The 12,523-nt window shown below is 35.3% G+C and overlaps 2 protein-coding genes across 2 annotated transcripts in view; one reads left to right on the forward strand and one right to left on the reverse strand.

Annotated features, from left to right (window-relative positions):
* The window catches only part of LOC140147352 (prominin-1-A-like), a 62,740-nt gene that overhangs the window by 27,041 nt on the left and 23,176 nt on the right, over positions 1-12,523 (forward strand). Inside the window, exons 8-13 of the mRNA XM_072169129.1 lie at positions 4,325-4,460; positions 6,889-6,965; positions 7,288-7,391; positions 8,198-8,350; positions 8,762-8,888; positions 10,609-10,712. Of these exons, the coding sequence (XP_072025230.1) occupies positions 4,325-4,460; positions 6,889-6,965; positions 7,288-7,391; positions 8,198-8,350; positions 8,762-8,888; positions 10,609-10,712 (701 nt within the window). The remainder of the gene's footprint in view (positions 1-4,324; positions 4,461-6,888; positions 6,966-7,287; positions 7,392-8,197; positions 8,351-8,761; positions 8,889-10,608; positions 10,713-12,523) is intronic.
* LOC140147726 (uncharacterized) lies at positions 907-2,764 on the reverse strand. Its single transcript, XM_072169484.1, has one exon. It carries the CDS (start codon positions 2,615-2,617, stop codon positions 1,517-1,519), a length of 1,101 nt encoding a protein of 366 aa, XP_072025585.1. The 5' UTR covers positions 2,618-2,764; the 3' UTR covers positions 907-1,516.

Genomic DNA, 12,523 nt, shown 5'->3' on the forward strand with positions numbered 1-12,523 from the left:
AATGGAGCATTTGTTAACTGCCAGAAAATAATGTAAAAAACTTACAGCCTACATGTGACTCATTCCCCTTGATCAAGTCACATTTACTATTGTGACTGTTTGTGCACCCATTTTGTACTTCTTTGAATCCTATTATTATGAATATGTGCTTGAATTATGCCATGTTTGTCAAACTATGACTTGAAAATTTAAGTCCATTGCAGTACAAAGTGGATCTAATTGAATTCAGCTATATAGGAAGCTGATAAAACAGGAGGAGAAAAGTGTAATACTTGCGGCATTACTATATATAGTTAAAATAAATGACTTCATTAGATAGAAATATTGTCAAATTGCCAAATGACAGCAATTACATATCATCATCAAGCTATTCCAATTGAAATCCATACACCCCATATGAAAGGCATGCACTTAATCACCCACACAGGGAGTGTGAATTTCAGATGGGATTACCTGAATGGGTGGATGACTCCATTTGAAATCTACACTGGCAGTGTGGGAGATAACGATCATGTGTTCCATAGTGGGTGTATGGATTAACCAGAATAACTCATTACCAAGTAAAAAGATAGCAAGAAATATGCTCGTAATCATCTTCAACGATGATCCCGATGGTCTGCTATTTTTATGCATAGTATTGTTTGTATAATTTTAAAGTTAAAATCATGTATTGTAAATTAAGTTTGGTAGTTTTTAAATCTGTAAAGCGCATTGAGGAATTTGAGATTCACAATGCGCTATATAAATGCTGTTTTATTATTATAGGTTTTCCCAGAGTAATTCGCACTTGTGTCATTGATATTCATACAAAAGACATTTCAATTTCGTCCTGAAAAATCTTCGAGCTAGAAACTCCAGTTCAATTTCATAATTGTGCCATTAGATTTCAATATTTTCACATTATATTTCATGTTTGTGTCATTGATTTTCGTCAAATTGCAGGTCAAATTCGTCTGAAAATATCTAGCGATCCATTTCACAAAAGCAATTTCGTCATTTGTCATTGATATTCGTAATTCTTCCATTTAATTTCGTCTCCTACATGTCCTATGGGCCTATATAATCATGCGTGCATTCTGGGTGGGGGTCATTTTGGTCTGTTTTTTAGATATATATATATATTTGTATACTTTTTATTTTCTTTTTTTACTTATGCTTATAAGCTTATATATACGGGTTTAATTTGTGTCAATCCAATAAATTGTTACAAAAATTAAACATGTTTTAAAATGTTTTGGACCTATGTAAATGATCTTAAAGATCGTTTATATAGGCCCAACACATTCTTAAGCAACTTTAATTTTGTTGGGGATTATTCGGGATTGCTTTTATATGCATGTAATTCTTTTCTGTGTTTCTTTGCCTCTTTTATCTGATAGATTACTGGTAAAAGGACCTTAGCATATTCTATGTATATTTGTATATTTTCTTATATAATTTTATGCTTATTTAAGGTTTTTTCACTTTTTTGTTCAACTATACAAGAATATGATCAACAAAGTCCATTTCAAGTTCATTAACCATCAATTTCCTGTCTGGCAATGCATCTTGGAAAGTAGGTCTGTGAGTGGTTAAACCATCGTTGGCACTTCTCTGGGGTTAACTGGTTGATGTTCTGTTGTGCCGCTTCCACCAACAACCTTGCCCTCCAGCCCTGCATGGTCAGCCCTTCTGCTGCTGCAGCAGCATGGTCGCCTACTCTTTGCTGCCAGTTTGGAAGGCTCAGTAATCTCTTGATTCCAGCCTTCAGACACGAATGTGCCATTTCTACTGGATTCAGAAATGGGGAGTAAGGGGGTAGGCGTTTCAGTTCAATGTTCTGAACATCAGGGGGAAGTTCAGCGTTAACATGTGGTCTGGCATTATCATAAATAAAGTAAATGGGTTCATCATCAGGAAACATTTGACCACAGATTTGAGCTGTCTGCTGAAGAAATTCTTCAAACGACTGGCGGGTGGTGGTGTTTAGCACTATTGTCTGGTGCACAAGTCCAATTTCATTGGATGTTGCAAGAGTTACATTACAATTCCGACCTCTTTGGTTATGTACCACACGGCGTGCAGGCTGGCCCCTTGCTGCTCTTCCATAGGATCTCCTGGTCCAGATGTTGTAGCCACATTCATCTATAAATATACAATGTCCAACAACGCCATGGCGCAAAAACCATTGGGCATAATCACAACGCTGATTCAGAACCCTAGGTTCGTTACGCGCCTCGGGCACATCTTCAGCCAATTTTAACGTGATCAACATCCCGTCGAGGGCTCGGGCAAGAGTACTTTTAGAGATTCTAGGCTTGTTTGGTAGTCGTCGACGAAGTTCGTCATTGATCTGTTCCAAAGTTAGTAGTGGACTTTCTTGGATTATTTCTTGCAGTGAATCTCTCATTTCTTGGTCTACTTTAGGTGGTCTAGCACCTCCCCTCTGAAGGGCATCTCTTCGACCTGCTCGAATAAAAGTTACAATTATGCTTCTGGCAGTTTGGCGTTTGACACCAAGAGTGTCTGCCACCGTGAGATAATCACCGCCTTCATTCTCAAAGGCGTCGATGATGCGGTTTCTGTCAGCGTCAGAAACTTTATTGTATCTTCCTCTAGGTCCAGCATTAGCTGCCATGATATCTAGTATGTATCTAGTTGGGCAACCAAAATATGAAAGACCGAAATTGCCAGAACGCTAACCCGAAAAAACTAAAATGAACTCTGTCCATTTAAATAGGCCTATTGTCATGATTATACATCCATTTTATTAACACCTGACGAATATAAAAGATATATGTCTTAAAATGAATGACAAAAGACGAATTTGTTTTTACGATTCAGTAACCATCGTCACGCGAGACGTAATTGACCACAGATTTGACGAATATCAATGATACAAATGTGAAATATACTGATACAAAAATGAAATTCAATGATTGAATAATGAAATTGCTTTTTAGTTTGTGCGACTTCGATTTTTTGGGACGAATTTAAACTTTCCTTTTTATGAATATGAATGATATAAGTGCGAAATACTCTGGGAAAACCTATATTATTATTATTATTATTATCCCATCAAATCATTTCGGGATAGTATACTTTAAAGCAGCCCTTCTCAACTAGTTTATTTGAAGTGCCAACTGGGAAATTTTAGTGATCATAAAGTGTGCGTGTGCAACCGAACACATAGTGGGTGGGGCCACCTTGCCCCTGGAGTGATCCGGTGTGAAAGCCCCGACCCCTGGGTCCAGGGGGCAGCGCCCTGAAGCTCTGAGATTTTAAGGCTTTCTAAAGGCTCAGATGTGGTATTTTCACCCTTTTTTGTTAAAATTATATGCGAAAAAATTAGTAAATTTACCGTGTGCCACTTCGACTAACTCCAAGCACCACAAGTGGCGCCCATGATGCCAGTTGAGAAGGCCTGCTGTAAAAGTTGAAATTTTTGCGCTACATTTATTTTTGTGCTGTTTGCTTTCCAAGCTGCTACCACGAAAATAACACTGCACGAATATATTCCTTTTGTGTTTAGATCAATGTAAGGAAACTTAGAATCGCAAATTTAAAAACAAGAGAAACAGTTCAAAATTGGCAAAGCACAAAAAATTAATTGCGCAAAAAATTTCCACTTTTACAGTAATATGTGACCATCCACCACGAAACGCTCGTAAAGTCGGCCCCTGATCAATTTTGTTTTCTTCCATGTTTAGAAAATATATATCATAAGCTTTACAATGATATATCATTTGATATCAAACGATATCCAGAAGAGGAGTTATAGTTTGTTAAACTTTGTTCCTTCAGCAAAAGGGTACATTATTTCGGTGCTACATTATTTCTCTTTTTCTACATTGCTGGTATATGGTATTAAATATCAAATGGTCATAATTTGCAGTCACTTCAAATCATCACCAAGTCAATGAGGTTCAGAAATGTCCTCTCATTTTTAAATGTTGTTTATCCCACCACTTGAACAGGATTTAGCCATGATTTAGCCAAAGCAAACAAAGAGTAGAGCTATTTACGAATTCTATAAAAGCTTATTATCCTCTTCAACAATAGGATTAATTATTATTTTAAAAGGTATTTGACTGGCACTAGCAAAATGAGAAACATGTAGCACCAACTTGAGGTACATATGAATACAACTTTTATGCACATTTTGCACTGTAACTCAGAATATAATTTGCCAATTTTACGAGCGGTTTGTGGTGGACGGTCACACTGTCTACACTTCAAGGTGATATTAATCCTGAATTGGTGTAAAGATTTGGGAAGGATTATGCTTGTTTTTATGATAAAATGTGTTGTAATCAGTAACTTATTTCAATGTAATAACTAACAGGTCCGTGCGGATCGCGAACTTCAAAGAGTAGATTTTGCTTTGAGAGAAAACTTCATAGAATTAGCATATAGAGGCAGAGATGAGTATGAGAACATCGCATCAAGAATTGATGCTGATAGCATCAGGATGATAAGAGGTAAGTAGTATGGAAAATTACCAACAAGTTATTCTTTGATTGATATAATTATTGACTTGACTTTTGGCGATGGTCACACCCCCCCCCCCCCGGTTCTTTGGTTTTCCTGGATTTTCTCAAATGACAACAGCTTTCTGTATCCTCCTATCCTGAATTGCAGTTCACAGGTCATATGCTGCCAGTCCATGCAGTGTCCTGCTTGAGCAAATCTACATATGTGACATGATCTGGTCCATGGGGGCCAAAGGCGACAAATTTGAAATTGAGATAAAGGCAAAAATATGGAGTAAAAACAATAAAATACTCGTACATATGAAAATACACATCACAAAACTTCATAACCTTTAATAGAACCAAATATGCTAGATCTTTGGTGTTTTCAGTATATGATAGCCTAATGTTACTACAAGATAATAATTATAGAAACTCAATTGTCAAAAATGCCTCCTTTGGCCCATGTGGAGCAGATTGTGTCACCTATACTAGGATTTCTAGATCCATGTTTGGGTGTCCATTTTATTGATGTAAAAAAGACAGAAATCATCTTGTTCATACCTTTTTTTAAGTTTTTTTTCCAGAAAAGTCGTCATCAACCTATTAAAACCTGTACAAGTTTGGACCAAACAGAGGACCATAGTGTCTGATTCTGGTCACCAGGTCACTAAAAACTAGTAAAAAGCTGATAAAATAATATAGATTTTTGCTATTATCTGAGTTTTTCTGGCAAAAAAGATCTGTTCAAGCCTTGAATAAAAATTCCCTTTAAAAGGGAAGGCCAGCGTCAATGCAGAAGAGGTCTTGTAAATAGTTTGGGTCACCGTGAAAGGCATTTTTTAGGATCACGCTTACATCCACGTTACATGACAGTTCACCAAACCATCAATGGTGAGAACATGCACACTGAAACAGCAAAACACATTAACTCCTATAACTCCTGTCAACTCTTTAATTCATTACTCCAAATTGTTCTGTATTTTTGTCTTTACTGCTTTTTACCCATGCTTATTATAAAAATCAAGACATACACTGCAGTTGTTAGTTAATTCGCTATGTTAACTCAACTTACATGCACATTTTATTTTAAAATAATTTTATATTATTTACATAATGTATAGTTTACTATAAAGTAGATAGTGGCAAGCACATGATAAAGTACTGATCATTCACTACAATCTTCACTTTTAAACTGTATTTTTTGAATGTGTTGATTGTTAGTCCGAAACTCCTGCAAAGCTATGGACATGGCATCTTACCTACTCCATTCTGTAGTCTGCATTGTGTGTTTTCTCAGTCTTCAATCATTTTGTTGAATGTAATTTTATGAATCAAATAAAAATATAGAAATTGGCCTCACTTTAGTTATGTGTCATTTTACAGTATTTATCATTTATAAAGTAAGACAATAATTTATTTATTTTCTATAAGTGCATGTCAAAATATGGGATATATTGTTCAATATTATAGCTAGCCCCTAAAAACTTTATTTTCAATCGGATTTTTCCCGTTGAAAAGACAAAACTGATGTTAAAGATAGCAATAATATCATCAATAACATTTTGAGTCAATTTTATCCATAAAACGATACAGGATAGGATAGATAATTACTTTGACTTCAATGTGGTCCATATAATGAAGATTTTGATTCCACAACATTATTAGATCTGTTATCAACATATCAATTATGCACTCACAGGCAACCAAACATCATGCTATCAGTAGTCCACTGATATGACCTCGTGATCATTCCCCGCTTTGACCATGTCATTTTTTTTATATGCTGATTGCTGAACAAGTTTATGTTTATATGTGTAGGCCTAACCTATGATAACTTTTTAAGTCATAATTAATTCAAACATACTTTGGCAATACTCAATCGTTTTCGTTAGTTGAAACGGCAAAACATACATTCTTTTCCTTGCAAATCGAATTAGCAGACATCAAAAACATTTCCACCACGAGAAGTAAAAAAAATAATTCATACCAATAGAAGAAGGCTATAATCTTAGCTAATCTTTAGTGTACACAAACCCCATCTCAGAATTAGGTACCAGCGCCCTATGCGCTGGCGATGCCCTATGCGCTGGCGAAAAGATCTTTTCAAGCCTCCCCTATCAAGGTGAAATTTTGAAACATTTGATTAAAAAATTGCCGAAAAATGCTGGTGCACCCTCAATCAGGCTTAGTGCATACCCAATCAAATGACTCATGATGCTCTTCCGAGATTCACCTATGTTCTTTCTTTGTATGCAAATGTATACATAGACCTATAATAAGCATATAAATGATTAATGTTGTGACCAACAGAAACTGCTCTTAATGAATACATCGTTGCATGAGGAAAGTAGGGGAATAAGGTCCATAATAACATAATTTAATTTGCCCATGCTTCTTCTAATGTTGCATTTTTTGGCTATTTTATTTGTATCAGATGTGAAATTCGAGCTTGAGAAGGTGCGCACTGCCATGCAGTCAGAAGTGACTCAAGTCCAAAATGAAGTTGATATTGTGAGTATAAAGTATATAGGAGTATCCATCAAAAAAAAAATTTTTTAAGGATTTAAAAAAAGGGGAAAAATGCAATTCCACCTATGGAATTGAGGATTCACCTATGGAATATTGAATGGGGGTGTCAGTGTATAGGTGCAATTTGTTTCTAAAAATGGTCTTTGTAGCTTTTTCACCTATACATACATATCACAGTCAGTTTGAAAAGAGTAGGGTGTTGTCTTTTTTCAGCAAACAATATATTTTTTAATTTGATTAACACAGAATTTTTGTTCATTTGATCAGTATATTAACATCAGTTCTATGGTATTTTTGTTTGCAGCAAATACATACATTTTTGCATTTGCTTTCATCGGACTCACCAAATTCTTCTGCAGAAATATTCTTAGATGCCTTTGCAGAGGCACAGTCATATGACCAATATAGGTAGGTGGATTTGTATGTCAAGATTTTGCATTTTTGAACCTCCCCCTTCAGCCACTACACCACTGATATTGGTGATTGAATTGCCCGATTGAATATTCAATCAAAAAGATTGAATTTTCAATCTCGCCATCCGGAATTAGGGACAAATCGTTTTTGACTGTATATTCAGTCGGGTGATTTGACTTTTTCAAACTTTTTTTTCAATCAAAGGTAGTGATTCTCAATCTTTTACAATCTTTTAGCGATTAAAGTTAGGGGCAAATCTTTTTCGATTGAATTTTCAGTAGAAAGGATTGATTTTCATTGTTTTTCAATCTTTTGCCATCCCAAATTAGGGACAAATCCTTTCCAGTTAAAGATTAAAATGTTCACTCTAAAACAGTTTGAAATCTCATTCCAAACATATGCAACACATGTCATTTGGCAGTACATTAGGAGTAACACTTGATTAGATAGTGAAATCAGTCTACAAAGAGAGTTAGAGTGAAAACAAAAAAACTTTTCAATCTATTTTTCAATCTAATTAGATTGATTCCTATCATCAATCGTTAAAAGATTGACATATTTCAATCGGCCAATTTAAGAGAGTGATCTGCCTTGCCAAAGGTAGGAAATGTAAAATTGAGATAAGGATAAAAACTTCAAGGGAAGGAAAAAACCTCAAGAAAACAAGCAACAGATATGCTAGATTTGTTGGAATTTTAATATTTTAGCAATTTAAATATATAAGCAAATTAACTTTGATAACTATCCATTGTCACCATTCCATGCTTAAATTGATATATTGAATGTGTTTTTTTGCTCAGATTCTTTGCTGGGATTGCCTTATGCACTGTAATCCTAGTGATAGTTCTATGCAACTATCTTGGTATAATATTTGGTGAGTGTGGACGCGACAAGAGAGACAGGCCAACAGAGAGAGGATGCCTAGCTAACATGGGTGGAGGATTTCTACTTACGTAAGTTTATTATAGCAGTGGTATCATACTCTCTTGTCTTAACCGTAACTCCACTGTGCTTTTTGGCAAACAGAAAGGAAAGAAGGGAGGAATAAAGAGACAAGTTCATAAAGAATATGGGTTTTTTTTGGCGAGATTTGAAAACGAGACCCCTTGTGTGCCAACTGCCAAGTACTCGATCGGCGACTGGTAACCATGGGTGTGTCATTGGCCCAGTCAACAAAACCATGATTATGACTTAGGGTGATTACAAAAGAAAAAAACCCTGAAAAAAGGGTGATCTGAGGTGCACACCCACACAGACTTCCATTTTTGTGACAGACAAAACCTTTCAAACTAGTGCAATACATCTGTAGACTATATCATACAGACCATTGTCTTAACAAGATGTATTTTTTGTTTTTCACATAGGGGAGTGACTATGACATTCATGTTTTCTCCATTCATAATGCTGGCTACTACATTAAGCTTCCTTGCTGGAGGTGCCACTGAAAAGGCTATATGCAAACCCCTGGAATCAGGAGATATATTCAGAGAGGTGGGTCTCATACATATGTTAACCCAGCAAACACAAAACGTTTTCGACATCATTCGCGAAAGGTTATAAAAGGTTGTCAGAAAACGTTTAATTGTCGGTTTATATAAAGGGTATATTAAGATTATAAAACGTTTTCATAACCTTAAAAAACTTGTTTTGATAATCTACTGCTCAGCAAACACAACATGTTTTACAGAAAATGTTTAAATGTCAGGTTATGTAAAGGGTATAAAAACGTTTTAATAACATTCCAAAAACATTTGTGAAAACTTGATATCAAACATTCTAAACAGAATGTTATTTTGTGGTTGAAAAAATATTTTGCGAAAAACGTTTTCCCAAAATATTTGCAATAACGTTTTAAAAACGTTTTCATGACCTTTATATAACCCGACATTTAAATGTTATTAAAACGTTTTCAACAAAACATTTTAAGAACATTTCTGTGTTTGCTGGGTACAAATATTTTAACATAATGTTATTTAAGTGTTGACAAAATAGTTGGAAAAAAATGTTTGCAAAAATAGTTTACAATACCATTTTGAAAACATTTTAAAAATATTGTTGTAGTGTGTTTTCATACAAAACGTTTTAAAACGTTTTCATGACCTTTATATAACCCGACATTTTAATGTTATTAAAAGCGTTTTTACCTAAACCAAAAGCCAAAATATAACTTACTTAAAACGTTTTTAAAACGTTTTTTGTGTTTACTGGGAAGTAATACACTGTAGTCTGAATTAGTCTGAACCAAATGAAAGTGCTCTATTCATTTCAGTTGTTAAAAGATCAGGTACAGCGTAGAGATCCACTCCTCTGCCTGTAGCTTGCTGTTTGTTTCTGAATGAGTCCTGGCTGTCCCAAATTGTCATGATTATAGTCAGGGATCATAGACTACTACAGACAAACAGTCAAAGTCTCGGCATCACTCGATAATGAGGACCGATCGTTCCATTGAGTGCGACAGATGAAATTGCTATGCACATACCACATATTTTTATGGTCTTTCGCGTAAATGCAAAGATAGACATGTTATACTCTATCACATATCATACGTGAAGGCACACAATGCTGGCGTGATTGATGATGATTGAACCATTGGCCCTCATGAACATGTGAGAATTCACAACATACAAAGCACAGAGACTTTGACTGTTGATGGATAGTCTGTATGTACTCTGTGGTCATGATGATGTTTAGCTAAATTGATCATGGGATATGGTTCTGTACGAGGTGATCTAATTTTACTATCAACTATAGCAGCATTCTGTAGTTCTGGCAAATAGTAACAAATGAATGAATAAATAAATATTGTATGAGTACATCGTTACATGATTCCATCATAAGTTTAAATGGGTCATATTTTCAGCATGATTTTGGTTAGGTGTTTGTTCAGGTCGGCGGTTTATTACAACAACTTTTATCTAGGGCAACCTCAATCTCAGGCTATCTAGGATACAAGTACAATAACATGCAAGCCTAGATTTGAAGATTTTACGTACACTTACGATGCACCATGCACTCATGACACTACGACTCCATTCATAAAGATAAGTTCCGATATATCTCGAGGTACAGCTTACTTAAAATCAGTAAACCTTAAATTGAGAGTGCCCTAGATGATGGTGGTTGTAACGCAAAGCGGTAAATGGCCATGTGTTAGATTTAGATGCACAAATGTATGTAATCTTTATTTTTGCTTACCATGTCATCATTTTAGGTGATAGACTATCCATACTTATTGGATCCCAATCAGAGGTACTGGCTCAGCTATGCACTTTATCAAGTTCCTGATCTTCCACTTACAACAAAAGAAGTAATCAGGTAAGAAAATATTAACACAAGACGCTATTTTGAAAGCTACAAATAATATTTCAAATACTAGGTTAAATATTTGTCAGATTTTACTAAGTTGTAGTGGAGCCAGGAAAAAAATATGGGTAAAAATGAGGAAAGGAAGAAGAAAAAGATGGGAAAGGAAATTGGGAAAAAAGGAAGAAGAGGAAGAAAAAGAGGAAAGAGAATAGGATGACTAAATAAAGAATCAGGTTTGAGGATCATATTTGCATGATCTCACCCCCGGCCCCCGCACTCCGTGCATCCGCGGGTATTCATGCTTGTCGGTGAACTTTAAAAACACCCCCTTTTGCATCTCATTTCGAGAAGTTTTTAGGGGAAAAATACCCCTTTTTTTTAGCGATTTCACGAATTATTTACCCTTCGACAATACCCCTATTTTCGCTAAAACGCGAACAATATTTCTAACATACCCTTTTCTGACAGAAACACGTAGACTGCTCCATGAAAATACCCTTTTTTTTTTCAATTTCGCGAACATGTGGTTTAAAAAACACCCCTTTTTTGTGTGTTTCGCGAATCGCATTCCTTCATCTGAAAACACCCCCTATTTCGCGAAATTTTCGACGAGCATGAATACCCGCGGATGCACGGAACATGATTTCGAATTTAATTTTTTGCAGTTGTTTAGTATTGACATTCCTTTTATATCTTAAAACATCAAAATATTAAAAGAAGTTCTTATTTTTGAGAAAATTGCTTATACAGGGTGTCACAACCCCCAAAACCCCATGTCCCGATTGGGGTCATCAAAACTTTTGATGCTGATATCTTTTAGTGGATAACTTCAGCATCGTAAAAAACACTGGGAATGACAAGTTATTTATTGTATATCGTAGAAAAAGTTATTGTAACACATCTTTCATAGCTAGGAGTAAAAATAATTTCACCTACATGTCTAAAATTTCCTGTCCCGATGTCTGCGTCATCTACCGTCACGAAAATTTAGAAGCGCCTGGAGAAAAAGACTAATTTTGTAAGGTCATATATTTGACCCAGAGAGCACAAGTCAATATGTAGTAAATTCATTTAGACATTTTTCCCTCATGTTGGCGCAATAAATTCATCAAAACTATAACCATTTCTTCACTCATACGGGTGGGTACCTTTATTAATCATCATCTCTGAACGCTTCTGATACCTAAAATGTTTGCATTATTTATTTTACTTTTTTCAAAATTACAACAGTTGTACGTTTATTTCTATTCACCTTTATTGACCATGTGTATGTTATAGTTTTACCACTAGGGTCGTAAGTTTGTTCATTTCGTAATATACCATCACGTCATATCCGTCACAATTTTGTGACGGTATATATGAAGTTCAGAGATGATTTTACTTTGAGAGAATCATTTCCGTCGCGTGATGGAGATGATACAGCAGAATTTCCATTCATTGACATCATCTCCGTCACTCTACAGATAATGCCCTGCTTTGACCTTAAAACTGGTCAAATGGAAATGTAATGATATGTTGCATAATCTTGATTATACTCCCTTCCTCTGTAGGTAAAAAACAAATGTTCAATGTGCTACACATTTTTGGTATCAGTTGAACTTCGTTGCAATTGTGACAGAGATGACGACGGTGATGGAGATGACATTAGCTGCAGAAAAAGCCAAAAAAATACACCAAGCTGCTAATAAAGATTGAGCCAAACACTTTTTTACTACACTGGAGACATATCTCTTTCTTAATCTGTAAAAAATTAACAGAAAAATTATTTTGAAATGTCTATTTTCCAAATCTTCAAATATGCACCTTACCGAAGAATGACC

The sequence above is a fragment of the Amphiura filiformis genome, chromosome 3, assembly GCF_039555335.1.
Source record: "Amphiura filiformis chromosome 3, Afil_fr2py, whole genome shotgun sequence".
NCBI classification, from domain to species: domain Eukaryota; kingdom Metazoa; phylum Echinodermata; class Ophiuroidea; order Amphilepidida; family Amphiuridae; genus Amphiura; species Amphiura filiformis.